The 27,170-nt window shown below is 32.2% G+C and overlaps 5 protein-coding genes across 12 annotated transcripts in view; 2 read left to right on the forward strand and 3 right to left on the reverse strand.

Annotated features, from left to right (window-relative positions):
* LOC123014303 (protein halfway) overlaps positions 1-2,044 on the reverse strand; it is a 9,038-nt gene extending 6,994 nt beyond the window's left edge. The window contains exons 1-2 of one of the 3 annotated variants that reach the window (XM_044413353.1): positions 1,977-2,003; positions 1,844-1,917 (exon numbers count right to left, since the gene is read on the reverse strand). The gene's annotated coding sequence lies outside the window, so the exon portion shown is untranslated. Of the gene's footprint in view, positions 1-1,843 lie in introns of all 3 variants that reach the window. The other 2 variants (XM_044413354.1, XM_044413352.1) reach the window with 2 other exon arrangements.
* Positions 2,045-5,669: 3,625 nt separating this feature from the next.
* On the forward strand, positions 5,670-9,569 carry LOC123014760 (coatomer subunit delta). 2 transcript variants are annotated; one of them, XM_044414021.1, is made up of 10 exons: positions 5,670-5,809; positions 5,918-5,957; positions 6,016-6,239; positions 6,298-6,477; positions 7,949-8,157; positions 8,209-8,370; positions 8,417-8,627; positions 8,675-8,889; positions 8,943-9,147; positions 9,319-9,569. In XM_044414021.1, exons 1-10 carry the CDS (start codon positions 5,807-5,809, stop codon positions 9,406-9,408), a joined length of 1,539 nt encoding a protein of 512 aa, XP_044269956.1. In that variant the 5' UTR covers positions 5,670-5,806; the 3' UTR covers positions 9,409-9,569. The 2 variants fall into 2 exon arrangements, with proteins under 2 accessions (XP_044269956.1, XP_044269955.1); XM_044414020.1 differs by having other exon boundaries at positions 7,949-8,370.
* A 33-nt stretch (positions 9,570-9,602) lies between these two features.
* LOC123014761 (deubiquitinase DESI2) lies at positions 9,603-11,816 on the reverse strand. Its single transcript, XM_044414023.1, has 5 exons — positions 11,567-11,816; positions 11,330-11,511; positions 11,170-11,284; positions 10,894-11,035; positions 9,603-10,847 (listed from the first exon to the last, which is right to left on the reverse strand). Exons 2-5 carry the CDS (start codon positions 11,508-11,510, stop codon positions 10,671-10,673), a joined length of 615 nt encoding a protein of 204 aa, XP_044269958.1. The 5' UTR covers position 11,511; positions 11,567-11,816; the 3' UTR covers positions 9,603-10,670.
* A 2,418-nt stretch (positions 11,817-14,234) lies between these two features.
* LOC123014056 (heterogeneous nuclear ribonucleoprotein U-like protein 2) lies at positions 14,235-21,254 on the forward strand. Of its 2 annotated transcripts, none has more exons than XM_044412915.1 (14): positions 14,235-14,486; positions 14,808-15,007; positions 15,064-15,213; positions 15,264-15,519; positions 15,919-16,043; positions 16,130-16,726; positions 16,779-17,048; positions 17,101-17,223; positions 17,283-17,411; positions 18,484-18,652; positions 19,495-19,668; positions 19,729-19,893; positions 19,940-20,226; positions 20,276-21,254. In XM_044412915.1, the coding sequence occupies exons 1-14, from the start codon at positions 14,345-14,347 to the stop codon at positions 20,420-20,422; spliced, it is 2,934 nt and encodes a 977-aa protein (XP_044268850.1). In that variant the 5' UTR covers positions 14,235-14,344; the 3' UTR covers positions 20,423-21,254. The 2 variants fall into 2 exon arrangements, with proteins under 2 accessions (XP_044268850.1, XP_044268851.1); XM_044412916.1 differs by having other exon boundaries at positions 14,808-15,004.
* Positions 21,255-21,285: 31 nt separating this feature from the next.
* LOC123014055 (ATP-dependent translocase ABCB1-like) overlaps positions 21,286-27,170 on the reverse strand; it is an 11,793-nt gene continuing 5,908 nt past the window's right edge. For 2 of the 4 annotated variants that reach the window (XM_044412911.1, XM_044412910.1), the window contains exons 4-22: positions 25,963-26,056; positions 25,621-25,917; positions 25,468-25,568; positions 25,245-25,416; positions 24,877-25,197; positions 24,601-24,825; positions 24,433-24,558; positions 24,007-24,381; positions 23,762-23,954; positions 23,628-23,710; positions 23,419-23,577; positions 23,258-23,362; positions 23,037-23,198; positions 22,781-22,984; positions 22,493-22,734; positions 22,285-22,444; positions 21,840-22,238; positions 21,648-21,794; positions 21,286-21,596 (exon numbers count right to left, since the gene is read on the reverse strand). In XM_044412911.1, coding sequence (XP_044268846.1) covers positions 21,396-21,596; positions 21,648-21,794; positions 21,840-22,238; positions 22,285-22,444; positions 22,493-22,734; positions 22,781-22,984; positions 23,037-23,198; positions 23,258-23,362; positions 23,419-23,577; positions 23,628-23,710; positions 23,762-23,954; positions 24,007-24,381; positions 24,433-24,558; positions 24,601-24,825; positions 24,877-25,197; positions 25,245-25,416; positions 25,468-25,568; positions 25,621-25,917; positions 25,963-26,056 — 3,766 coding nt within the window. In that variant the 3' untranslated portion in view covers positions 21,286-21,395. Of the gene's footprint in view, positions 21,597-21,647; positions 21,795-21,839; positions 22,239-22,284; positions 22,445-22,492; positions 22,735-22,780; positions 22,985-23,036; positions 23,199-23,257; positions 23,363-23,418; positions 23,578-23,627; positions 23,711-23,761; positions 23,955-24,006; positions 24,382-24,432; positions 24,559-24,600; positions 24,826-24,876; positions 25,198-25,244; positions 25,417-25,467; positions 25,569-25,620; positions 25,918-25,962; positions 26,057-26,336; positions 26,386-26,689; positions 26,735-27,170 lie in introns of those variants that run through there. The other 2 variants (XM_044412913.1, XM_044412912.1) reach the window with 2 other exon arrangements.

Consider the following 27,170-nt stretch of genomic DNA (forward strand, 5'->3'; position numbering starts at 1 on the left):
TACTAATATAATCACTGTGTATTATTATCATCTACACTACACTATAGTGATATCTACATAAAAAGAATACTACATTCTACTTTATAAAATGTAATTTATTCTTCCTTAAGTTGTTAAACTGACGCTCTCTGATAGTTGGAATTAGCGTTACATAAGGGTCTGAAATACTAAAAATGTGGGTTGATTTTACACATCATATAACGTTAAATTTTGCTATATGTGTAGTGGTAAAATTTACTAAAAGAACATAACGTAAAAATAACAACTTGTAGATGTAATAATCACCAATTTACAAAAACTATTTTGTAGTGGTAAAATCTACGGCACAAAATAGTTGAGGCCTATTTCACTACTACAAGTAGTAATAGAAACTCTTTTTCGAGTATTATCTACACTTTTTTTCTTTGAGTGTAGTATACATTCGAGAAGACAAATTTGTAATTTTTAGTGCCAACACACCGAAAACCATTTTTAAGTTTGTAGACGTAATCAAGGCGACAGAAAGTATAAAATACGAGTAATTAATAAATTTAATACGGTTACCTTAAGTCGTCTATTGTTTGATAGTATCTATTTTTATTTCAGAATTAGTATTATAAGAGATCATTGTACTAATTTTTATGACAGCTATAAATGTATTATATCTGGATTCTTTACACAATAAAACCGAATTTGACTTAATCTAATAATATTGTTACGATACAAAGTCTTTATAAAGACTTTGGTTACGATATACTTGGATATTATACAGAGTATCCCAACTATTTCCGTCCAAGTTTGGAAAAAATGCTGAAACAGATCAATTTTAACAAAAAAATTAAATAGCAAGAGAGGTGACACATTATTTTGAGGAAATTTGAGCAGAATATTTCTTAAATTGAACTGTTTATTCAGAACTACCATTTTTGTTTTTACAGTAATCTCAAAATCTTACATAGGCAATAAAAACAACTTCGAAATGATGAGTCACTCGACCCCTTTTGCTAATTATTTTTTTAAGGGGTGACTGGGCGTTAGAGAAATCGGACATTTTAGGAGATGCAAATTTTAGTTGCGACAGTCTGTATTTATGTTAATGTTTGGAACACAAAAATAGAAATATTTTTTATAGAATATTACGTTAACGGAAATAATTTTCTAATAATCTTAAATACAAGTGAATATAAATAATAAGAACTCTTTTTTTTTGGCATACTTTTTTAAAATTATGTACTTGACTACAAGATACAAGCAATACGTAAGAATTACACAATTTATTGATTGAGATTAATTACAGTAAGTGTATTTTTAACTGCCAAAGAACATGCAACGTACATACCTAGGTGGGCATAATATTTAAGATTTCGCGATAAACTGGGTTTTTTCTTGTATTTTTAAATTAAACCTGTCACAATTATTAGTACAAACATTAAAATGAAAAAAATTAAGTACTCGTAATTTATTCGACTGACAAGCATTTGGTATTTCTAGACAAAATTATTTCACAACAATCACATAAATCAATTATTATATTATCGCAATAAACAATCAGTGAAAACCATACAAGAAAACACGTAGCAATTCTGCTGTTGATAAAAATATACATACACAATTTGCAGTTTAATATTAAACACCTATTTACGTCGTAATTATAATTTATCAACAGACATTTATATTTAGATTGTGTGCTTATTAAACAAATCTAATTTTGAACACATTAAAATGTGTCAATTGCTTCCACAGGAAAAAGCAATCTGCTTCGATATAGGCAACTTGTGTTGTAAACAATAGTAAGCTTAGTACTTAGCCATATAGTACTTAAGTGTCAAAGAGGAAGATGCGTTCTTTGTAATAAAACACATACCTTTTCACTCAGGTCGAAGCATACAATTAACGGTACACATTATTCTTTGGCCATAAAATCGTTTTACGCATTTACTACGAAGAAATACAAAGACACTAATGTTTTTAACACATTTAACCTAAACATAACATACCACTAGCTTTTGCTATGGCCTTGATACGGCCTTGATGTGAGACACGGAAACGTGAACATAAAATGAACATAACAACAGATAAATATAGTAAACTACAAATGTTGATATTAAGGCGCCATCTATTTGCTGTCTATTATTTTATCGTAATTATTAGTGTTTATTAAATTTTTTCCAGCAATTACATCGAACCAATTTGCTTTTAACTCCTAAAACAAGATATAATTACTCAACTACTCAACATCAAAAACACCCCATACAAAAAAAATATCTTGTTCATTTCTTCGCACTCTTCTTTTAGAACTCCACTTATATGACCACCAATACTTTCATAGCTATACTGCTGATTTAAATTTTATGATAGGAAATCCCGCATTTTTTTGTAAAGATAAAGAATGATTACAGGTGGTCTGTAAAATGAAGGTCAACCCCTTTATTCTTGCTACCCTTATGTTGAGTTAATGTATTGAATAATAATTATTTTAATCTACACTTATGGGTATTTTATTATTGAATCATTTAAAGAAGCGCTAAAATTAAAAAAAAATGAAACTTAGACATTTTTTTCTATTTTTGTGTAGTAAGTACAGAATACGAGTGTTAGGATAACAAAAAAAGTCCTTTTTGATATTGATATTGCTATTGAAGTTACTTTTATTATTTAACTACAAACAGGAATTCAAAATTACAATAAAATTTGTTAATAATAAACTTAATATGACAGTACGTTTATTTTAAAAAACACCCGCTGAACTGATGTAACACTAGACTTGTAATTGCACATTATTTATGTCAATTGACAAACATATTGATTTCTTGATGAGACAAACAACTTACAGATCCACTACCATCGTTGTTTTATTCATAAAATACAAAATATTTTAAATTGTGTATAAAGACCGAATAAAATTCAGTAATGATCATCTTCAATACATTAGAATTAATAGAATTATGAATTGATACTTTTTAAATTCAGTTGATGTAAAAATTGTTTAACAAAATACATACACATTTACGAAGTTACGTACACTGTTTTAAAAACACCTAAACAATATTTTCAAATTATTGGTATGTCAGAGTTTAACCGCAGTGAAACTGATATTGGAAAATATCGAACTGAAGCAAACTTGCGTCTTGCGTCAGAAAAATGCAAATAAATAATTACTCAACAAGATGTGTAAACTGAAGGAAAATTAAAGAGCCAATCAAGAGAAGAGTAATAAAATTTCTGTTTAGCTTGAGATATTTACCGAATGTTATTTTTATAGTTGTTATAGGTAGATAATAAGGTTAATCGTGCTTGCTGATTATATTAGTTGATAGTATGAGCTTAATATTATTAAAAACTCTTTGTTTACGAATAATAATAAAATATGTAGGTAGGTACTCCTATCAAATGTGCAAAACAGGCAGTAAATAAATGAGTAACAGCAATAGACAAATTATTATGTGTTAATCGTTGTTTATTTTTCGTTCATTTATTACAAATAGATGTAAAATAGTATTTTTCTATAGGTATTCTTTGATATGCAAAACTGATGATATGTTTGAGATGAGAAACGGCTGAAATTTCACTTTATCAAATCGAAAAAAAAATTGTCGGTGAAGTTGAGATGATGCAGAGTCAGGAGATTATCAAAAGCAAGGGAATACCGAAAATGTCATTTAATTCCTTAAGTGAATCTTTTAACTCAAAACTCAATCGTCCAATTTTTATAACGATATAAAAAAAATCAAAATGATTATTGTTTGCGAATTGCAAGCAAATATTTATTAACCACTAATAGAACTGGTCAAAAAAACAACTTCTCTATTTCTAACTTTTGCCGAAGACACGGCTGAAAACCCGTCCCCGTTTATGTCTTAATACGATGTTTACATTCATTCATAAAACAAAAACTACGGAACGTAAACAGCGTAAAGACAAAAAAATTATCGGTACAATAAGGTCAATGTTAGTCAGTCAATACTTGCTATTGCTATTATAAAAAATTGCTCGAAATGTGGTCCTTTGTTGGCAATGCCACTGTACCCTTCGGGCTAGGGAAGCTTGCGTTTGCACAACAACCCTTCGAGGGTATTAATTTGTTTCATGTGACCTCACAAAAAAATCACACAGATTTAATTAATCTGGTAAAGTGATCTTCCCCAACATTTAGTGAAAATCGGTCTTGGAAGTACACTAGTCAATTCGGCGTTGTAGTATTAGTTAGCCACAATGATTTGATTTACAATTTGATTTCAATTCGATGTGCACAATTCACCCGAAAGCGCGATTATAACTGAGTAAATAACGCGTGTAAACAACTCCTAATTTTTTTCTGTGCCTTTTTTCTACACAAAAACTTTCACGGTCAACATTCAATGCAAATTATTTTCATTGATATTTTTACTTCCAACTAACATGGAGAGACACACTGAACGGCTCGTGAAAATCAAGCAAAAAAAAATGGATACAGAATTTGTTTGGTCTTCAAAATGACTTTTCATAACGAATTTTTTTAGCGGTTAAAATATTCGCTCGCAATTCACAAACACTTGTGTGTCTAGAATTGGATAAATCATGAATCCGAATAAAAATTGACTGTTTATTAATGCCAATTTTCACAATTTCGAGAACCGATTTCAGGATGATAATTTGAATGAAAGCGTAATTCGACATTAGGGAAATTTCATTTACGACAATAGTGGCGCAATTGTAAGTTCACTCATAAATATTTTGAAATACCTATTTAGTTTTTCGATTATCAAAATCGTTTAAAAATTGTAAAAAAAGCTATAAAATTCATTAAAACACACACGACGAATTTGATTTGAGTGTATGATTTGAGATAGATAAGACCGATCAATGCTTGAGAAAATTACCAAAAATTTCATGCTACGAGCTTGACCTTTTTGATAATTTTTTACTTTTTTTTAAAACAAGTTGAGTAGATTTTGAGACTTTATAAGTGTCCCAAAATCTTGAGTGTGTTTATGACTAGTTTTTACAACTATTCATTCTTATTTCGACTTTAACATAATTAAAATTAAGTGAATTACTGGAAATGTTCGCCATTTATAACACTAAAAGTCTGTTCAAATATTTATTTTTCTAGGGATCAAAGTAAATACATTAAAAAAAAATAAATGAGTTATTTTCGCCCTGTATATTTAATACAGATTATTGATTTAAAAATGTTTTTTTTTTTACTCAAAAATTACTAAAAAATGCATTATATTTGTTTATTTTAATAAATTTGGAGCGTTTGTTGCAGAGAAACTCACTAAACTCAATAAAATATTCTAAGCCAAACCAAAAAAATCACTCGCAAAGTAGGTAAAGTTCGAAACTGTAAATTCAATTCACAAAATTTTAACGATTTTGCAAAAACAAAGTAGAGAAACTGTACAATTAAGTTTAAATCTAAACTGAATTACATATTTCTATGAAATTAAGAATGAGGTGGCGATTTAGTAAAAATTTATGTTTCTTTCGATATTTTAATGCTTATATTTGAGATAAATTAATAAATACAATAAATAAGTCAAAACAAAAAAAAATGAAACACAAGACATAAAGTATGTTACAATTAAAAAATAACGAATAAATATTTTCTTTTATTTTAACGAAAGACGCATGAAATTAGTGCAGTTTTGTATTCCGCGCCTAAAGTTAGTGGAGTTAATCCACGTAACATTGGCTGCCTGAATACGGTCACGTCACTGTTTTTCTCATTCAACAGCAAGCACAAGTCAACGTCATCTTACAAAATCCGTAGGGTGTAATGTTTTGTAAAATATTATTTTAGTTTTAGAAACTTAAGAACAACAGACTCTTGAAAGTCTTTAAAATGGTGAGATAAAATTTCATAAATACAACAAATCCACTTTTCACAATTCCAATTTAAAATTTTCAAGTTGCCATTTTAAACATTTTCTCAAGTTATAACATATGATTTCAGGTGCTTATAGCAGCGGCGGTCTGTACTAAGGCCGGTAAAAGTAAGTACACGACATGAAACACTAGACCATGTGTTGTAACATTTCTCCACCATTCCAGCCATAGTCTCTCGACAGTTTGTTGAGATGACAAAAGCCCGCATTGAAGGTCTTTTAGCGGCTTTCCCTAAACTTATCCCCACAGGAACACAACATACCTTTGTGGAAACTGACTCAGTCCGATATGTATATCAACCACTTGAGCGCCTTTACATGCTCCTCATTACCACAAGAGCTAGCAACATTTTGGAAGATTTAGAAACTCTGAGGTTGTTTGCAAAAGTGGTAAACTGTTCAAACCCTTACCAGCGACGAAAGCGTTTTCAAATTGTTATTATTTTAGATTCCTGAGTATTGCCGCTCACTGGAGGAAAATGAAATTGCAGAAAACGCATTCTCTTTAATTTTCGCTTTTGATGAAATTGTAGCTCTTGGGTACAGGGAAAGCGTCAATTTGAGTCAAATTCGCACATTTGTTGAGATGGACTCACATGAAGAAAGGGTTTATCAGGCCGTCAGACAGGTTATAATACTAAAAATATATTTTGTTCAAACAGATTTGCTAAATACTAATTATCAAAGTTCGAGTAAACTCGAACATGGTTATTACTTCATATTTTCAAGATTAGATTGTCTTAGTTGCAGGAAATGACTTATACAAGCTTGCGATGTTTTTTACTGCTAGCTAGCTTAATGTGTTCTTGCAAAGTTAAAGTTCAGACAGAAGTATAGAAGTTTAAAAAAAATCATGGTTTACTAAAGGATGAACTAAGAAAAAAAATCTATGAAAAATAGTTTTTATATGTAAATTTCAGCTTGTCAACGTTTAAAAAAAATTCTGTTAATTTACAAATAAACAGTGATTTTGATTTAAAGATATCTTCAATTTCTTAGGTTTATTATATTTTTTATTTTCTTTTATTTTTCTTAGCGGGAAGTCTTAATGTGAAAAAAACCGTTTTGTTTTTAAATAAGTAAAACCTTAGAAATGATATTTTTTTAAATTTTGAAGACACTAGACAATATTTTTATATAGATTTAAAAGAAGATTCAATGTAAGAACAAAGTTTAAGGTTGAAAGAAATCACGAAGAATATATTCATTAATACTTTTTAGAATGGGACTTCGTTATTAATAAACATTTTATTTTTACTTTTCTTAACATTTATACAAATTGGTAATTGATAATAATTGATAATTTTTTATAGTTTATTTGTCTTTCTGACCAATCATACCAACATTTATTGCATTATTTTTGTTTAAGCGTTTGTTTACATAACATCGTGTATTTCATGTTGTTAAAATGATCATAAAATAAAATTGTTAAAAAACCGGTCTTTAATCAGTTTCAAATCAATATAACAGTTCATTTACCGGACTCCTACGTATTTACCGGCTCCGGTACTGTAATAGCGCACTTTCCGGAGTCTTAATCGTTTCGGGAAGCTTTATACAGGGTGCGCCGGAACTCGCGCCCCAGAGAAAAATATCATCCATATAAGATAATATACCAGGAACATGGAAAAAATGTTAAAAAAATTTTATCTATAAAAATTTCGAAGTTATGAGGGTTTAAAGTTTGCACTTTGACTCTATTTATTTCTGTTGGAAAAATAATTTTCCAAGTTTTGTTGCTCTAGGCGATTAAAAGGGAAACAAGGAAGCTGTTTAATGTTATTTGTGGCTTTTATTGTCAAAATTTTTGTCTCTTTACTAAATAATTAAAAAAAAACATATACAAGATCATCAGTACATTAAATAGATATAAAAAAATGTCAAATGTCAAAAAATAAATATCAAAATTTTTTGACATTTTTTAAACGTTTTTTTCATGTTCCTGGTATCTTACCTTACTTGAAAATTTTCTCTGGGGCGCGAGTTCTGGCGCACTCTGTATACCGTACAGCATGAAATAAAAATTTATTGCGATGTTGCTATTTTCTGTATAGATTTTAAACTGGATTAAATTTCTAATGGCCTTTATTACTCTTTAGACTCAAGAACGCGAAGCTAAAAACAAAATGCGTGAAAAAGCTAAAGAATTGCAACGCCAACGAATGGAAGCCAACAAAAAGGGTGTTAAACCATCATTTGGCAGCAGTGGAGGCTTTGGTAGCTCGTCTGGTTATACTCCTGCACCTTCAGTAGGCGATGTGGCCAATATTTCAAACGATATCAAACCACCAGCTTATTCTGCTCCTCAGTATGACACAAAATCACTGATTTTTTTTTTATTTAATCATTGTCTCAATAGGAAACCATCGACTCGAGGAATGAAATTGGGTGGCAAAGGTCACGACGTTGAATCTTTTGTAGATCAACTAAAATCTGAAGGTGAAAATGTCATTGCACCAATTAATAACAGTATTTCACAAGGAGGAATGAAAACACCAGCTATTAAGTCCGATATTAATGAGTGAGGAAAAAATACAAACTGGCCATGAATAACTCATTATTTTCAGTGTTCATTTGAGACTGGAAGAAAAACTTATCGTTCGAATGGGCCGTGATGGCGGAGTGCAACAATTTGAATTGTTAGGATTGGTGACACTGCACATCGGGGACGAAAAATGGGGTCGAATTCGCGTGCAATTGGAAAACAAAGACACCCGTGGCATCCAGCTACAAACCCATCCCAATGTAGACAAGGAACTTTTTAAATTGCGTTCCCAAGTAAACAAAAACATAAAAAAATATTTGTTATTAATTTGTTAATTTAGATTGGACTAAAACAACCATCAAAACCATTCCCGTTGCACACAGACGTCGGTGTTCTAAAATGGAGATTGCAAAGCACAGATGAGAGTCTAGTGCCCCTCTTGATCAATTGTTGGCCGTCTGAAGTTGGCGATGGTAGTTGCGACATCAACATAGAGTACGAACTTGCCGATCCGAATTTAGAACTGGCTGATGTCAATATTTTGATTCCATTGCCGTAGGTTTATAAAATGCGTGTTTGAGGGTGTTTTTATTGAAGTTTTATTTTAGGATGGGTTGTAACCCAGTTGTGGGCGAATGTGACGGCTCATACACGCATGAGTCAAGGCGTAACCAGTTAATATGGAATCTACCGATTATAGATTCAAGCAATAAAACTGGATCTTTGGAATTTAGTGCGCCCCGATCTATTCCTAATGACTTTTTTCCGGTGACAGTTTCTTTTAGTTCGAAATCTGCTTACGCAAATATTAAGGTAAGTTTTTTCTTAAAAAAAAGGAAGATATTTATTTGATAGCCCTTTTAATGCCACTACCGTAGCGAGTACCTCAATGGTTAAGGCTGTTTACAGTTTATTAATGTGTAGGGTAGAGACTAGAAAAAAATAATAGCTCAAGGGTTTTTAATATCTAAATTTTGATTTCAGATTCTTGATGTATTAATGGTGGATGATGATTCTCCTGTTAAGTATTCTGTTGAAACTAGCTTGTTTCCTGAGAAATATGAAATAGTGTAAGTGTCACAGTAGGCTACGATAGTTAATGAAATGATATAATAATAATAAATTTCACTTGTATAAATATTACTAATATTTTATTCGTTCTTGCTTTTTGTACAAAATTTAGTTTGTTTAATTTTTATCTCTATAAATAAAATAAGTCAGGAGTATATTTATAATTCGTTGTTTTATTCCCTTCAGTAAAACAAGACTTGTCTGAATAAAATTTTATTAAATAATATGTAAGTTAATTACAAATTAAATACAAACTATACGCAATTAGAAAAATCAAAAGCAAAGTGCCTTAATTTTTTGGCGGGTTTTTCAATGTGTTTTGAGCCAAATAATCCGTTGCATCACAGAGGTCACTATTTGTGGTTGCGACAAATCTATTTCATCAATCTTTTGTACTGTTATAGAAATATAAACATTGACAAACAGTCTTATATTCTTGGACAACACAGAAGGTCCCCTATTCAACTTCAGTGAATAAAATAAATGAATTTATGTCAACATGTCTCTTTTATTTACAATTTATGAACACAATTTTTACGTTTAAAGTGATAATCTAACGCAAATTTAGTGTCTCAACTGCAAGAAAAATTGTCACTCTGAAAAATGTACGTTTAATTTCCCAATGACACATTTGTACTTTTGACTATCATTTTCAACTGTCCTAGAACTAGATCTAAATATCTTACACAACATTTGCGATCTAGGGAATCAACCAAAAATATATTACAGGTCACTACAATTGTCGACATTTCTATTGAAAAAAAATGGTGTTTTATACATGACGCAAAACCATTTGCTTTACAAGGCCAATTACTCAACACTTCTGTTTATATTTATTTTAAGTTTTTCAAGAGCAATGTCAAAATATTAGTTAATGAGGGATTTCCTATTATTTAATGTAAAAACATTAAATCCTTGTGCCATGTAAAGAAATTACAAAATGGTAATTTACATCATTTTTTCTGAATACGAAACTTAATTCGTTGTAATGAAAATTCAATAAAAAAAGTTATTGATTAAATTAAAAGAAATTTCCTATAATAGGAAATCCAGTGATAGTTTCATCTCTTATTTACAATGTTCACAATTTCTTTGGCGTGAATTAAAAACAATGAATAGGGCGATGAAATAATACGATAAACAATTGCAAAATGAGGATTAAAAATTGAATACAAGTTGATTACTAAACAGATAAAATTAGTTTTTCTTATAATACATGTATACCACACTTCAATTATTTATCTTCCCTACAGATTTGGCAAGGGTTAATAAGGTGACGTCGATGATTCTGAACAAGTTGAGTCTTTTCTATGATTTAATGAATGTTGCAAGGCCATTGGCATTAGCCATTCTTTTGGTAAACAACGCTCCAAGAATGGAACCCAACTACTAAAATATGCTAATCTGTTTACCCATGGCGGAATATCTTGGCCACAAAGAATCTAAAACATACATTTAAATATGTTCGAACTGGAATTATTTCCCCACCTTGGTGAAAGCTCCAGAAAAGTGATTACAATTATTGTTCATCAAGTGGTAACGATCTCCGCGAAATTCTTTTCCGAGTTCGTTTTTTATTCTTTTGACATCTTCCTCCGTGAAATCGGTGTACCCAATGTGGATAGTTTGCCTAGAAAAAGTGTTTCCATTGTTTGATTATGAGTGTTATGACAGCACATCATTCCAAAGGTTCATTTACATTAACTGATAACGTCAGCAATATATTTTTTTATGCAAACAGGTGGCAATGTTAATTTAGATTACCTAAATCGAAACTGGTCTCCTAAATCCCGTTCGTCCCTGGGATTAATTTCAAATATGCCGGTGAATGGGTATTGATGCCCCCCATATGCATACTCAGTCCCATAAACCTCAACTCCTAAAAATAATCGTTATCAGGTGAAAAACTTGAATAGTTTATTACCAGAGTGGAATACGCCAAGACCTATATTAGAAGTATACTCATTGATCTTGTACATATCATAAACGTTCAACAAAACTGGTTCACGAGCCATTCTGTTGGGAAGAAGTTCATCGGAGCCTGAATCTCGAGTTACACTCATACAACTGAATGGAAGGTTGCAGGTCAGGCCATTAGAAAACATTCTGAAATTAAAATTACGTTTTTATGGGGGTCCAATATAGAATATGTTACACATACCCTAAGTTTAATCTCTTGTAGAATATAGGAGAAGAGGTTCAAATACACTACTAATACAGTTTGTAATTCATAACGCATCAATGTAACAATAAGGGAAGAATGTTTTGTTATAACAAAAATATTACACGAAATTAATCGACAAAGCAGGTTATATTTTGACAACTTTGACGTTTGACATTTATCTACAGGAAGCGCGGCAACTCTGTTGTGTGAGTAATGCCCGTAATGCCGGCGAACGGTAAATAATCGCTTACAAAAAATAACTTGGTGGTTATCAAATAATTAAATAAAATTAATTTTCGGAATTAGATAAGGATGAGCTTGTTAATGCAACACATAATACACACGCTTGTTAATTTTTGTTCCAAAATTATTAATTTAAGAAATGATTTAAAAATATTTTGTAAATTCTATAAATTTATTAAATTGTAGATAAATAAATGAAGAATGTAGACAGATAAAACATGTTGTGAAAAAAATTTTGCTTGCCATATCTGTTGCTAATTTTCTTTTTTAATAATTTTTTTTTCCTAAAATCATTTCAATAAAATATCTATTTCATTGCTACTTAACATTTAAGACGTCATACTTTAGGGCTTTCAAAAACAAAAAAAAAACGATAATAACATTGAACATCACATCCCAGTGAAGGGTTATTGAGATATACAGGATGAATATAAAGTATGGAACCAAGCGGTTTTATTTTTAATCATTTGCCTCCAGAAAATAATAATTAATATAAATTAAAGTAATACAAAAAATGTGTTCGTATTTTCAGAACGAAATTTTGTTTTGTTTTTGTTATGCGATTTTTTTTGTCAAAATTTCAATTTATGTGAAAAAATGTTTTTGAAAAAATGAAATATAAACCAGATAGTTATAATCCTTAGAGTATACCTTTTATGAGAAAAATGATTTTACAGTGGGTTGCCATTTAAAAAATTATTTTTTTTGTAGAACTCAAAAACAAAAGGAAATTTCGAAAAATTTTATTCTTGTTAAATCATCACATTTTTATAGTATTTTATCACTAACGTTTGGTTCCATACTTTTTATTCACCTGGTATGATAATAATGATAATGGAATAGAATTATTTGTAAATTGTATAATTAGAATAATTTTTAATTCCTGTAGTAATTATCCAAAAACGTTTAATTTTTTCACTTAAAATAATTTTTTATATTGTAAACATGAATTATAAAAATTGATGTCTGGAGATGTTTCTAATTTGAAAAATAAAAAAATGCAAATTTTGGAATGTGGATCTGAATACGTGAAAACTTTTGGTTCAAGATAAAATTTGCGGTTAGCAGTGCCTTTTCAATTTTAATTTTTTTTAAATTGAGTTATATTAAATTTTAAATTAAGTTAATTCGTATTAAAAAATTCTAACATTCAATAAGACATTTTTTTACAAAGAATAATTGTCACACTAGAGCATTTCCTAATAGTGTTTTACGAGGGGCCCTTACATAAGTAGAAAAAATGTGTACAACTAATTTCATTTCTAAAGAAACTTCAGCGAGTAATTCCAATAATTAATTTTAATTGCATTGTTTTCAGCAGATATACTCTTAAATTATCGTTATAAATCTAGATTAATATTCCTGTAATTTCAACTTAATTTTTATAATTCTTAAATAATTCATGTAATTCCAAAATTCAACGTAATTTAAAAAAAAATTAACTTCTATAATTTCGAAATAAATCTATTAATTTCAGAAAAATTCCAATAATTCACTTTGTGTAATTCTAACAAAAAACACCAAATTTGTATAATTCCAAATTAATTCCTATAACCACAACTTAATATAATTTTCGTAATTCGAACTTAATTTTTGTATTTCCAAAATAATTTCGGTTCGTTTTGTTTAGTGTTGAACTCAACTCAGGTCCGTGGTGATGCGAGTCCCATTGGAATTTTTTGATTACATTATTATTCATACACCGTTTTGGTGGTTATTAGAGGGGATCAAAATGACAGGGTGAGTGACGCACCTCCTCCCATCCTTGAATATATTTAAAAAAATGATAATTTAAAATCTTTGTTTTTGAATAATTGGAAAACGGGTTCACGAAATAGGCTGTTGTATGACATTTTTGAAAAGCGCGTGTTATGAGCTTTCCAACGATGTATTACAAGTAGGGTCGTACCATTTAAAATTTCCAACTTGTGTCTAGTTCTGAAAGTCTAGCTTTTGTTTATTTGGTTATTTTTAATTATGTACAAAGATTTAAACAATCGTTTTTACAGAAAGAATTGTCAAACAAAAACTGTTGTTAATTATATGTGGTTACAAATTTGCTATTGTATGTTCAGGCGCATATTGTAGTGACTTGTCTTACTTTTTACAATTTCAAACAAAAAGTTTATAAAATTATCAAACAAGAAGATTTTATCTTACTTATGATAAATAAAAATCCAAATTAGATGCTACCGTGGAGAATGCAACGCAAAAATGTGTTACAGATACAGGCCATCCCGTAGGGAAAAAATAGTTGCAAAAAATACTACAATTATCGAATATTACAAACAGCAAATAAATATATATTTGTAAAATTAAATTTGTTCAAATAAATATTTGAATTTTTTTATTCTTCTTTTTCTGAATTTAAATGGTAATGGCGGGAAAGCTAATGAAAAGTTTGCGCATGCGCTGCCAAACCAACGCATCACGTCCGCCATTTGCAAATTAGCGCGTGCTTTCTGCGTGTGTGTGTGTTAAATATTTTGTGTTCAGATTTTTATTGTGAACTGCTAAAAATCTTATATAAAAATGAGTTCAACAGTAGACCCTGCCAAATTAAAAGTGGTAGAATTACGTGCAGAACTCTCAAAGCGTGGTTTGGATTCAAAAGGAAACAAAGCGGCGTTAGTCAAGCGCTTAAAAGAAGCCTTGGAGGAGGAACTCAAACAAGGTTAGTTCTGGTACTGTTCCCAACAATCCAGGCCCTACAATTGAAAAATGTGCTCACTGAATTCTTTAAAACAACACTGTTTATCTTTCTGTTTGTTTTAAATGTTTTTAAGATGGGTAGTAGATTTGCCACATTTGATTGTGTACAGTTTAATTATCTATCATATTACGAGATGTTAGCGATAATTATTACATTAATCATTGTAAATAGTGAAAATTACCAGATTTTAACAGTTTCAAAACAATCTCCTTTTGCTTTAGAATAGATAAGACATGAAGTAGATTTTGGCGGGAAATTTAACTTGCGTTTTTCTTACAACAGAGTTACCAGATACTTCAATTGCTGATACGTCGACAGAAGATTTAGATACTTCGCAAACTAAAAATGATTCCGTTACTGAAGAATCGAAAGTACCTGATAAGGAACCTGAAAAAACTGAAACTTGTCAACTACCACCTAAAGAACAGCCACCAGTGGAGCAACCGCCAGTTGCAGACGCCAGTACAGAAGAAAAAATGGATGTAAATAAAATAAAATTTTCACTGTGGTGAAAATTGTTTAATGTTTGTTGTTTTAGACACAAGAGGCGCCTCCTGCAGAACAACCTCCACAAGAGCCTGCACCTGAAGTTGAAGTACCTAAACCAGAAGAGTCTGAGCCTTCAGAACAGACTGAACCAAAAGAAGTTAATTCCAATTTAGAAGAAAATAAAGAGAATGGGGAACAGGTAATGGTGAAAACACTGTATGTTAATGACTAAAATAATTTCTATTTTAGGATGAACCTAAATCGCGAAAATCTCGCTGGGGTTCAGAAATGGATGGTTCAGAAGCTCCACCACAAGAAGACGTTGAGAATAATCAATCTGAAAGCACTGAAGTACCAGCCAGTGAAAATAAAGATGCTGAATCTAAGGGTGAAAAACGAAAGCGTAGTAGTCCATCCCCCGACCGATCTCAACGCCGACGAAGTAAATCACCGATCAAAGAAGATGAGCCTCCTATAGATAAGGACAAAGTTCAGCTTAGCTGGTGTAAGTAACAATTATGTAGATACATGAAATGTAATTTTGGGTTCTTCTATGTAGTTTGCATGAAAGTTTGTTTTCATTTCACCCTGTATTTTGCTTTACACGTTTTTATTTCTATTCATAAAATTATAAAATAATTTTAAAACTTGAACCATATCTTTGCCTACATTTTGCATGGTTCCATTTTATTATTTTACGTTTGACTTCAAAATCTTGTATCTGTTTGGTAGTTACTACAGTTGTACCTAAAATGTAGTCAATAAAGTGTAAATTTGAAACAAATTGGTATTTTTTTTATTTTTCCTTTATTTCTAAAAGCTTCAAGTGTGATAATCTTTAATTCAAGTGATAAGAAATTATTTCTTGTGTTGAGAAATAGTCCAAGTGTTTGTTTTATTCCAGATGACTCTGACCTTCATCTACAAGTTGATAAAGAATCGTTCTTATCAGCAAAACCCTATCATGAAGGTGCTTTCGGTTTTGCATGGGCGGGAGTAAGAGCTACCCATGGCGTCAATACTGGAAAGGTATTAAACTGATTGCTCAATAAGTCAAATAAAAAATAAAAACAAATAAAAAGCCAGAGTTATTAAACAATGAAACGAATTTCTAGGTATGTTTCGAAGTAAAAGTAACAGAAGAATTAAAATGGGAGGATTTTTCCAAATACTATGACAAACACCGCCGAGATCAACATAAATCTTCTAGACACAAAGATGACGATAAAAAGAAATCTGACGAGTCAAAAAATAAAGACGAGCAAAGTAAAAATGACGATAATGATAAATCCGAAAGCAGCCAAGAAAACGGCGAAAAGTCGGAAACAACTGGAGACGCCTCTGAAAATAAAGAAAAGTCGGAAACTGCTCCTGAGAATGACTCAGAAATGCAAGAAATTACCGAAAGTGAAAATGAAGAAAATAGAAAGAGTACTGACGAGAACCCACCTGAAGAGTGTCCACAAGAACCAATGGAAACCGAGGAAAGTAAAGAAAAATCAGAAGAGAAAGAAGAATCGGAAATCAAAGAAACCGAACCTATACCGACTCATTTATTCCGAGTTGGGTGGTCGCTCCTTGATACTGGACTCCAGTTGGGAGAGGACAACTTTTCTTACGGTTATGAGTCATCTGGAAGATTTGCCGTTAACAAACAGTTTGAAAATTACGGAAAAAAATTTGGTGTTGGTGACGTGATTGCTAGTTTTTTGGTAATAAAAATCACGTTTCGTATCACTTAAACATTTAATAAACGCATTGCAGGAAATCAATGAGAATGAGATAAAAATGTCTTACTCTGTCAATGGTGAGATGCAAGGTGATGCGATATCCGTCCCATGTTCCGATCTTCCGGAAAATTTCGTCTTTTTCCCCCACGTCCTTTCTCGCAATTATGCGTTTGAATTGAATTTGGGCAATAAAGAAGAGTCTTGGTTTGTTAAACCTGAAGGCTTTGAAGATTTTGAGTTTTTGGCCAATGTGGAAGATAAGGTTCCTGGCCCTGCCAGACCCGAAAATAGGAGCGACTGCGAGGTAAATTTTGCAGTTGGTTATTTTGGTTATTTCTATAATTTGTGACATTAAGGTGATTTTAATGTGTGGGTTACCTGCTGCGGGCAAAACACACTGGGTTCAAGAATATATTCAGGAGAATCCGGAGAAGAGGTACACCGTTTTGGGCAATATGCAACTGTTGCAGAAAATGACAGTAAGTATTGTTTCTTACGTTTAAAGTTTATTTTTCGGATCTGGAAATGTTTTGTTTAGATTTCTGGTGATGAGTTGAAAAATAAATACAAAGGGAGTTGGAACATGTTGTTGGAGAAGCTTCAAAAGTGCTTAAACAAGCTTGTAGAAATCGCCGCTCTTCGTCGAAGAAACTACATCATTGATCAGGTAAATAACACAGAGAAGCTCAAAATATGCGTGTATGGTAGTCATTATTTATTGATATATTGAGTTCACAAACTGTTTTTCATTTGAAAATATTTTGTGAATTCATCAGTTTAGAACGTAAAGTACCTCCTTGTGGAAAATTTTCTGGAAATAAGTAAGTACACCAAAAGTCAAAGGCAACTTTTAGTAACATTGTAAGTATACCTAAATTGTAAAGTCGCTGACACTTAAACCTGCTTAACAGTTAAGGTAAAATATGACTGCATTATTGCAATGTTGTGAAGAAGGTTAGTACAGTATTACGTGAAGTTCGTGTATATAAAGTCGTAATACTCACATTTTATTAGGTTGATGCATAAATTTGTAGTGTTTTTATAAAAAGCATATTCTTGGTTAATTAATAGTAATTTGTAAGTATGCTTTCTTTAATTGAATTATTCTTCAAGAAAAAAAATGGATAATGTTTGTGTAAATTATACACAAAAGAAAACCAGGTGTTAAATGGAAAAAAAGTGCAACATTCCCTAGTACAACAGAGATGTTACTGTGCCGTTTACGAAGAGGACGTCTATTAAACAACCTCTTTTGGTATCTTTGCTTCAGTCGTGGAATTAGTTCATTTATTTTGTTTGTTAAAAAATAAATTAATTTGCATTCCCTAAAAAACCTACCTAAACTTGTGCATCAACCCAATACGTAAAACGATGGAGATCATTTTTTTATTAGAATAAAATTGTCGAATTTTTTTGTAATCGATTTTGATTAATTTAAATGTCAACGTATTTTCATCAGAAACAAAAGGTATGTCCTAGTATGTAAGCGTTTGGAAAAAGAAACAATGATAACTTATGACTTACAGAGCTATTATAATGCCACATATATTTAGGAGAATTTTTTCAAGCTGCCAAAGCCTTTTGACGGTATATTTATTTACTACGATCTTAAAGGAATAGTACACACGATTAGTATGTAGTCCGGCCATTTGTCAGGAGTTTTTGGCCTGCTTGGCCCACTTAAAGTTATATTCATAAAAATAATGAGAACGTTACTATAATATTGAGCGTTGTGGCAGCCAAACGTGTACCCATCAGCCCAGCGCCGCAAATTGCGGCCATTTGAGGGCTTCAAGAGGCGTGCTGTCGTTGTTGTAGTAGGAGATGAAGAACAAGCTAAACGGCAATCTTTGCAAGAGGCTCAGGGCGGTAAAGACGTTCCCGATAGCTCCGTGCTTGATATGAAAGGTATATTTACCGATACGTAACTAATATTTGTTTTATTATTTGTGTATCCCTTTTGCACATCACGTCATCTTTTTTCAAATGCTTTTTTTTTAACGTGAAGTAGCAATCAAAGTGGTTTAAATTTTTTGTAGTCTGATGCTTTTTATTTGGTACGATTTTTTTCTCTCTACTCCTTATCTTGTTTTTGTTATGATTATGATAATGAACTGTGTGAAGTGAGCGCTGATTTACCTATCGAGTTCTCTTTTACAATGAAACAGAATGTTGTAATTCTATTTTTGAAATATTCATGGTACGAGATAATTGTGAACATTACGTTGTAATGTGGTTTACAAAAACTAGTGAAATTTTAATTTATGAATCGGAATAGGAGGAAGTGTAAAATAAATAAATAATCTCTCCATGTAAAGTATTGTTTTATTTCAGAAATAAACTAGTGCGTTTTGGATTAAGAAATAAAAAAATCTGATGTTTCCAAACCAGGTGGTAGATGTGGTGGCAATTCCTATATATCTTCAAAATTGGAATGGATAAAGTAGTGCGAAGAAGTGGTTACTGTTTTTAAAAGAGAATTCTAAACCAACAAGACGCAGGTTATCTTCATAAAATTAAGATTTTGACAGTTTTTTGTTTGTTGTTTTTTTTATTTCATGTATTATTTTACTTCTAAATCTAAATGAAAGACATCAGACTAACTTTTATTAAAAATTTCAGCATTTATTAAAAAATGATGACGTTTTTCTGCCTGAAACCGATTGTACATAAAGTTCGATAATTCTTGTATCGAGTTTTATTGCAGTCGAAATTTTGATATCTTTCTTATTTTCTCCTCCAAATTGTAGCAAACATGAGCTTACCGCAAAAGGGGGAATGGATTGATGAAGTACTCTACGTAGGCGTTGGCGAAGAAGAAGCTAAAGCTTTGGTTCAGAAATATAATTCACAAGCGCGCGAAACCATTGGCGTGCAAAGAAGATTTGGACATCGGGATGACCGTCATAGATGGCAAAACAGACGTAAGAATTTTTGTAATTACCATTTTATGAAAATTTTGTTATAATTTTTGTGTTTCACAGGCAATGATTATCGTGGTGGTAACTACCGGGACAGGAGTTACCACAATAATCGATACGATAGAGGGCCCCCAAGACAGGGCAACTGGCACCCGCAACGTCCCGGAGGATGGAACAGAGACAGACGGGATAATCGTGGGCCCCCTCCAAGAGATTGGAGGAATAGAGGTGAGCCTAATTTGTTTTAATATAAATAATTATTATTTTGATTTAGGTAATGCCCGAGATCGAGGGAACAGAGACTCCCACGGTCAAGGCAGCAACTACAACCGCAATCGCAACCAAGTGGGCAGAGGACCTGGTGGTAACTGGTCTTCCGGTTGGGGCCAGAGCCAAGGCAGTTGGGGTAACCAGCCATGGAGTCAGGGTTCCTGGGGCCAGGGTGGTTGGAACAGCCAGAGCAACCAAAACCAGTGGAAATATGGTGGTGGAAGTCAAAGTTATGGTTACTCCAACTGGAATTATTACGGACAGTATCCTCAAAACTGGAGTGGAACTCAGGTAAGTTTTTTTTAATTTTTGTTTGCTTTGTCTACAAGGAATTTGTTAGGGTCAATCTGCTGGTAGTAATCCAGCGGGAGCAAACCAGTACGGTCAGTACTCCCAGCAGGATTGGGCGCAATATGCTCAACAATACGCCCAGCAAGGGCAGATCACAACCGGGTCTACCGCAACTCAGTCCACTCCTCAAAAGTAAATGTATTGCCTACATTAACGCCTAGTATTTTAATGAATAGTACCTTTTATTGTTCAGGTTTTAGATTTAACACCACTTTGCAGTTGTACAGAGAGGTAGCTGTTTTGTTGCCACTTGTGCACCCCTAAAATCTTTTTAAAATGCTTTAATCGACGTTTCTTACGTGCAATTAAGTTATATTCATTGATTGATAATTTTATTGGCACACAAACTGACCGTATGAAAAGTAAAAGTTTATTTTTTATAATTATTTTATGTATATCGTAGCGGAATTTAATTGATTTGCTTCTGTAAATAAAGTTTTATGTTCAAAACATTCAAAGTTTATTTAGAAATATGTATATTAGATTTGGATTTACCTCATGGTAAAATAACTGAATAGACACGGTGATGTTATAATATTTTAATAATTTCTATTCTGAATTCCACATTAAAGTTCAGATATTGTACCATGGAACAATTTTGGGAGTTTAAGTCAAGTGCTCCAAAAGTGTATGGTAATTTTAAATTATTTATATTGTACATAACATTAAAAGTACAATTTTTATGTCGCGTCTATTGTAAGTATTACTTATTTTCATTTTCTTAACTTTATCGTAGTTTATACGAGTAAAGGCCCGTGTGACATGATGTGGTAAATTGACTTCTCATTAATTTGTTTGAATTTTATGAAATAGGTGTAATTTTCTAAAGCAAGTTGTGTCATGGGGAGGCGATCCCCAGAATTATTTCTTTAAGTAAGAGTAGTGTTAAATGTAATATAAAATAAAATATATTACATACATGATGTATTTACTTTAGTTAAAAAAATAAATATATGATTTTCTAAAAATGGTTTTATTTGTCAACTGAAAATTCATGAATCTGAAAGATCATTTAATTAAAAAATACAGATGGCTAACTAAATTAACAATTGTGCTCACAAATACAGTAAGTCTAAATCAGTATGTTTACAACATGATTACAAACTTTACTATTTTTGTCCGGTTTGTAATTTGTAGAAGTCGTAGTAGAGACCCTTTTTCTCTAGTAACTCATTGTGTTTGCCCATTTCAGCTACAATTCCTTCATTTAAGACACAAATAACATCGGCGTCTTGGATCGTAGTTAATCTGTGTGCAATTGTGATGCAGGTCCTATTTTTCTTTGCATTATCTAAAGCTTCTTGTACCACCTGTAACCCAGTTTATAATTTTCTAATCCTATTCCCCGCCAAAAATTATACTTTTTCACTTTCGTTATCCAATGCTGAAGTTGCTTCATCGAGTAACAAAATCCTCGGATTCCTAATTAAAGCCCTAGCAATAGCAACTCTCTGTTTTTGGCCTCCAGATAACTGGGCTCCTTTGCTACCCAAACTCGTTTCGTAGCCCTTAAAACCCAATGTTATAAAAAGTTATTTTTGTGTAGCACTCACCCCTGGTAAAGATGAGATGAAAGTATGAATATTGGCTGATTTGGCAGCTTCGACTATTTCATTCATGTTAACTGTTCGATGGTTGGCTCCATAAGCAATATTTTCGGCTATTGTTCTATCGAAAAGGTTGGGTTCTTGTGAGACAATACCAAGATGTGATCGCAGATTTTGTATGTCCACATTTTTTACCGATTCATCGTCTAGGGAAACCTCACCGGTGACCGGATCATAAAACCTTTCCAATAGCTGGATAATGGTCGATTTGCCACAACCACTCGAACCCACTAAAGCTACGGTTTTTCCTTGAAATACGTTCAAATTTAGGCCGTTTAATATTGATACTGAGGACCGAGTGGGGTATGAGAAATACACATTTGAGTATTCAATATCTCCTCGGACCTAAATTTTTCATCAGTTTTTTTCCTATCGGAATTAGGCTACTTACGTCGTTTAAATAAACGGGTTTGAGTGAGTTTTTAACTTCAGGCACACGTTTCAGTAATGTGAATATTCGTTCAGCGGCGGACAACCCTTTCTGGAAGTTCGGGGAGAAGGAAAATGCATTACCGATCGACCACGAGCCGACTATTACAGTTTCTGAAACTCTGAAAAATTTTGAAATAAGTGGGGAAAACTAAATTAGTCGAACTAACATGAATACTGTTCCGTAATCTACATCAGAATCTGTCATCAATTTTGCTCCATAACCCATTCCGACAGAATACGCAAAAAGCATTATACTTCTAGCAACGCCCAAAACAACGGATCTAAAGTGCATTTGTTTCTTAATATTAGCCACATATGGAGTTAACTCTTTGACATAAAATCCGTAAAAAACTTCTTCGCATCCTAGGGAGGCAATTGTTCTAATGTTTCCAATAGCTTCTACGGCTATCTGTGCGACTTTTATATAAAAAGTTTGTAATGTAATGTGTACTCACTTTTGCGGAATTTTCTAAATACTTCTGATTCACTCGAGAGTCGCCCTGTGTGAATTTTTGTTCAAAGAAAACCGATAGTAATATTATGGGTGAGAAGGATATCAAAACTAATGCTAATCTCCATTCGAAATAAATTGCTATTGTATTGGCTATTATAAATGTTGCAAGGGAGTTAAGTACTGTTCCAATTCGAATTCCACCAGCCTAAAAAACACTAACAAAATAACGAATGTTTTTTTTGAAGTGTTCAACTTACACCTTGTACACTAGCCGCCTCTCCTGATAATTTTGCACATAGTGCCCCAACACCATTTTCTTTTCTGTCAAACCAGGCCATTTCTTGGTTTAACATTGCTCTGAACATTTTTGCACGCAGTCGTTTAGTCAGTTTTTCTCCAGCGACAGCAAAATAATAAATCTAAAAAAATTTTTGAACGAATTCCTTGTCGATGATTTGGAAATTAAAAGTATGCTTACCTGCATGAACGTAGCAACAGCTGTTATAATCCCGATGATCACAAAGTACAGAGAAAACAAATTACTTTGCTCTCGAACAAAAGAATCTCTAGGGTCAGCGAGCACCTACAGATGTACGAATCACAGTTACTTCGTTCTGAAGATATGTCTGTAAAACTTACACCAATTATATCACCGAAAACTAATCCGTAAATAGGAAGAGCTGAACCGTTTATGACCGAAGTTATACATCCTGTCAAGATATGAAACCACTCTGGTTTATTCATTTTTAAAATTTGTATTATTGCACTCCCTTTATTTTCTTCTTTGGTGTCGTTTAACTATGACAACAATTTATTTTCACATTGATCGAAGTGAGCAAAATACTTACATCTTCAGTGGAAATCCCTTCAGCAACTGCCGTTTCACTGGTTTTAGTCATCTCGACAACACCGTTCTGTCTTTGTTGTTCTTCTAATTTAGGGTTTATATAGGGTTATTTTTGCAAAAGTCGTAGTGGCTTACCTTTAGTTGTTTCTTCAGTTTCAGACAACCCCTGCGACTGTACTAAATCGAAGTAAGCGCCTTTCTTCTCCATTAGTTCACTGTGAGTGCCTTCTTCGATAACTGTTCCTTGAGAAACGACCACAATTCGATTAGCATTCCTTATTGTCGATAATCTGTGAGCTACAATGATAGTGGTACACTCGCCACTGACCTACAATTGAATAATGAAACGGTTCAATAATCCCAAAATTAGGAGTCATTACAGCATCAAGGGCTGCTTGAACCTCCGCTTCACTCGTGGTATCAAGAGCCGACGTGGCTTCATCAAGTAAGAGAATTTTAGGTTCCCGTATTAATGCTCTAGCAATAGCAATTCTTTGTTTCTGACCACCTGAAAGTTGGGCTCCTCTTTCACCAACAACAGTATTGTAACCTCGAGGCAACTTCTGGATGAAGTTATGAGCGTTGGCTTTTTTGGCAGCTTTTTCAATATCACTTTGAGTTGCTGAAACGTTCCCGAATCTTATATTTTCAGCGATTGTGGCCCCAAAAAGCGCTGGTTCTTGACCCACAACTCCAATTTTACTCCTCAGCCAAGATAAATTCAATTCTTTGATGTTATTGTCGTCAATGGTGACCTGAAATTGTTCATTTGAATTTTTCTAATCTGGTATTTGTTGAAAACGTACAGTGCCAGACACAACATCGTAGAATCTCTGGATCAGTTGGATACAAGTTGATTTTCCACAACCAGAACTTCCCACTAGAGCTACAGTTTGACCTGCCTTAATATCAATACTGAAATTTTGTAAAATCTGCGAAAAATAAATAATTTTCTTTGACCAATTTATACATACCTTCACATCAGGTCGAGAAGGATAATGAAAAGAAACGTCCTTAAAAACTATATCACCTTTCAAGCCTTTTGGTTTCAAGCCTTTGTTTTTGGAGAGATTGATTTCGGGTTTTGTGTCTAAAATCTCGAAAACCTTTGCAGCAGCTCCACATGCCGTTCCGAATATTTCGAAATAAGGAGCGCCAGTTCCGAAATTCCACGACGCGATTAGAGTACAAAAAAAGACCTTTGAATTCCTAAATTAGATCCACAATTTTCTCACGGGAAATCGACTTACAGAGACCATATTTCCAGGAGTGTAAACTCTCTCTTCATAGGGCAAATCCTTCTCTTTTAAAATCAACCCAACGCCGTACCAAAATGACAAAGCGTAGGAAGCAAATACGAAAAACCACATGACAGCATTACTTAACCCGGAAAATAGATTTTTTCTGATGTTGTTGGTTTTTGCAGCTTCTAGGTTTTTTTCGTATCGTTCAAACTCTTTTTCTTGGCCGTCGAAAGCCACGACTGTTCGTACTGAGCTTATAACCTCCTCAGCGATGGCTCCAGCAGTGGCATACGCTTCGAGTTCTTGTTTTGAAAATTTTGTTGATAACTGCGGTTGGTTGGTAAGTGGGAAAAGTGGAATTTTTGACGACTTACCCATGAAATTAAGAATGCGACAGCGAATGACACTGGTAGTGATATGAGACAAATTAATGCCAGTTCCCAACCCAAGACAAGGCCCATTACAATCCCAGTAACAAAAATTGTTTCAAAAAATATAAATATGCCAACTTTTTCGCCTATTCCTTCCTCAATTTTTGACAAATTACTGAAAACATGATTAAGTAAGTTTCTCCTTGTTGATTTGTTTGTGACTTACTCTGTGAATGTGGTCGCAAAATCTCCAGTTTTATTGAGATCGTACCAAGAAATGTCCATATTTAAAGTCCTTTGCAAAATTAATTTTCTAATATGAAAAATCTAAACATTTTTATAATGATTTTTTATTTCCCAATTTTTATGAAATTATTACCTGTCTTAAGGCACTAGATGTGAAAAGTATTCCAGCCAAATAAGTCGTAATTATCATCACAATCCCAGAGCATGAGGAATAGATTGCAAAATTTGTTACACCCTTAAAAAGATCATCTACAGCTTGTGTTTCGTTAATTTCCGAATTGTTTTTCTTTAAAGTTTCAGCGTATTGAATAATGACTTCGGTAACATCTCCAAAAATTATCATTACGTAAGGCTGAATACAGCCACATATTACTGCACATAGAGTACCTAAAGCTATATAAAATTTGTCTTGCAATGTGGCGTAACGAAACTAAAAAAGGATTTAAGTTGTTTGAATTTTTTTTTTCTTTCGTACCAGTTGGAAATATGAGACTTTTTTTTCCTCCTTTTTGTCCTCCTTTTTCTCATCTTTAGTCTTTTGGATTTTTAATTTATTTTTCACATATTCTCTAAAAATACGAAAATGTTGACGTCAATAATTTGTTATTTGCTCAAGTAATCTGTTTTGAAAGATGTCTTTTACAATATCGTTATAAAAAAATAGAATTTAGTAGGTATTTAGATAAGCGTTAATTTTGAGTAATAAAGTCATGTGTTACGATGTGTTAATTCTTATTGAACTTTAAAAAAAATGTATGTACGTAAAGCTATTTCCACTCAATTTCTAATATTAGTTGGATTTTCACAACGAAAAAAAATCATCAAACACATGTATCTACTTGAACGTACCCTTTTAAAGATTTCTTAACCATATTAATTTTTAGTGAAGTGAACTCTTTAAATACTATACAATTACTGAACATTCAATTACATTACAGACCTTTAAATCCACTTGTGGATTACTTTAATACTCATCTTTGTCTACTACTATCTGTGCAAGATAGTAGATTAGATAATTATTTTTTGTTGGTTGATTTTTGTGCAAAACGTCGGCGAAGATATTCAAAATTATGATACCTAAATGTGTTCAGAGAATTATTAAAAATTGAAATTGTCAGGTAGATTTTTTAAATTTTTATGCTTTGTATCGTATACAACGATAACTATGGTATACCTATTTACAAAACTAATTAAAATCTCACCTGGTGCTTTTTTCAATTTTCATTCTTGATGTTACACAGGTCCGATACGAGTATTGTACAAAACAAAACAAAAATTGTTATATTTGTATTGTGTTTTGACGTTTTATTGTCGAAACCGAAGGTCGAGCCAAAAATTCGTTCGATTCATAAAAATTGTTTTGCATACATAATTAAACAATGTTTTTTCTACAATACTTAATTTAATTACTTAAAAAACTTCAAATTTTGTTGTCTTATTTCTGTCAGTGCGTGAGGGCTGTTAGTGTGTGAAATGAGCACTTCACACTAGGGTGGGCCGAAAAAACTAATTTTTTTATTTCGAAGTTGTAATAGCGCGGAAAAGTTGCGAATTATATATACAAAAACAGAAAACAAAAATTATCAAAATCGGTTGACATCTTCAGGTCGCGCATAGGCCCTAAGTTTGACAAAATATGAAAAAACTTATTATTATTATTATTATTATTATTATTATTATTAT

Source organism: Tribolium madens, unplaced genomic scaffold (genome assembly GCF_015345945.1).
Source record: "Tribolium madens isolate multiple individuals breed KSU strain unplaced genomic scaffold, Tmad_KSU_1.1 Scaffold_97;HRSCAF=244;Tcas5.2_LG3a, whole genome shotgun sequence".
NCBI lineage: Eukaryota > Metazoa > Arthropoda > Insecta > Coleoptera > Tenebrionidae > Tribolium > Tribolium madens.

Bases quoted from the DNA above. Each gene is read 5' to 3' on its own strand.
- LOC123014760 (XM_044414020.1), top strand. The intron at 8,628-8,674 runs GTAAACAAAAAC...TTGTTAATTTAG, and splicing joins TTTTTAAATTGCGTTCCCAA to ATTGGACTAAAACAACCATC. The intron at 8,890-8,942 runs GTAGGTTTATAA...GTTTTATTTTAG, and splicing joins AATATTTTGATTCCATTGCC to GATGGGTTGTAACCCAGTTG.
- LOC123014761 (XM_044414023.1), bottom strand. From the start codon at position 11,510: ATGTTTTCTAATGGCCTGACCTGCAACCTTCCATTCAGTTGTATGAGT. The intron at 11,285-11,329 runs GTAATAAACTAT...GATTATTTTTAG, and splicing joins TCTTGGCGTATTCCACTCTG to GAGTTGAGGTTTATGGGACT. The intron at 10,848-10,893 runs GTGGGGAAATAA...TGTATGTTTTAG, and splicing joins TTTCTGGAGCTTTCACCAAG to ATTCTTTGTGGCCAAGATAT.
- LOC123014056 (XM_044412915.1), top strand. From the start codon at position 14,345: ATGAGTTCAACAGTAGACCCTGCCAAATTAAAAGTGGTAGAATTACGT. The intron at 15,520-15,918 runs GTAAGTAACAAT...GTTTTATTCCAG, and splicing joins CAAAGTTCAGCTTAGCTGGT to ATGACTCTGACCTTCATCTA. The intron at 17,412-18,483 runs GTAAATAACACA...GCGTTGTGGCAG, and splicing joins GAAACTACATCATTGATCAG to CCAAACGTGTACCCATCAGC.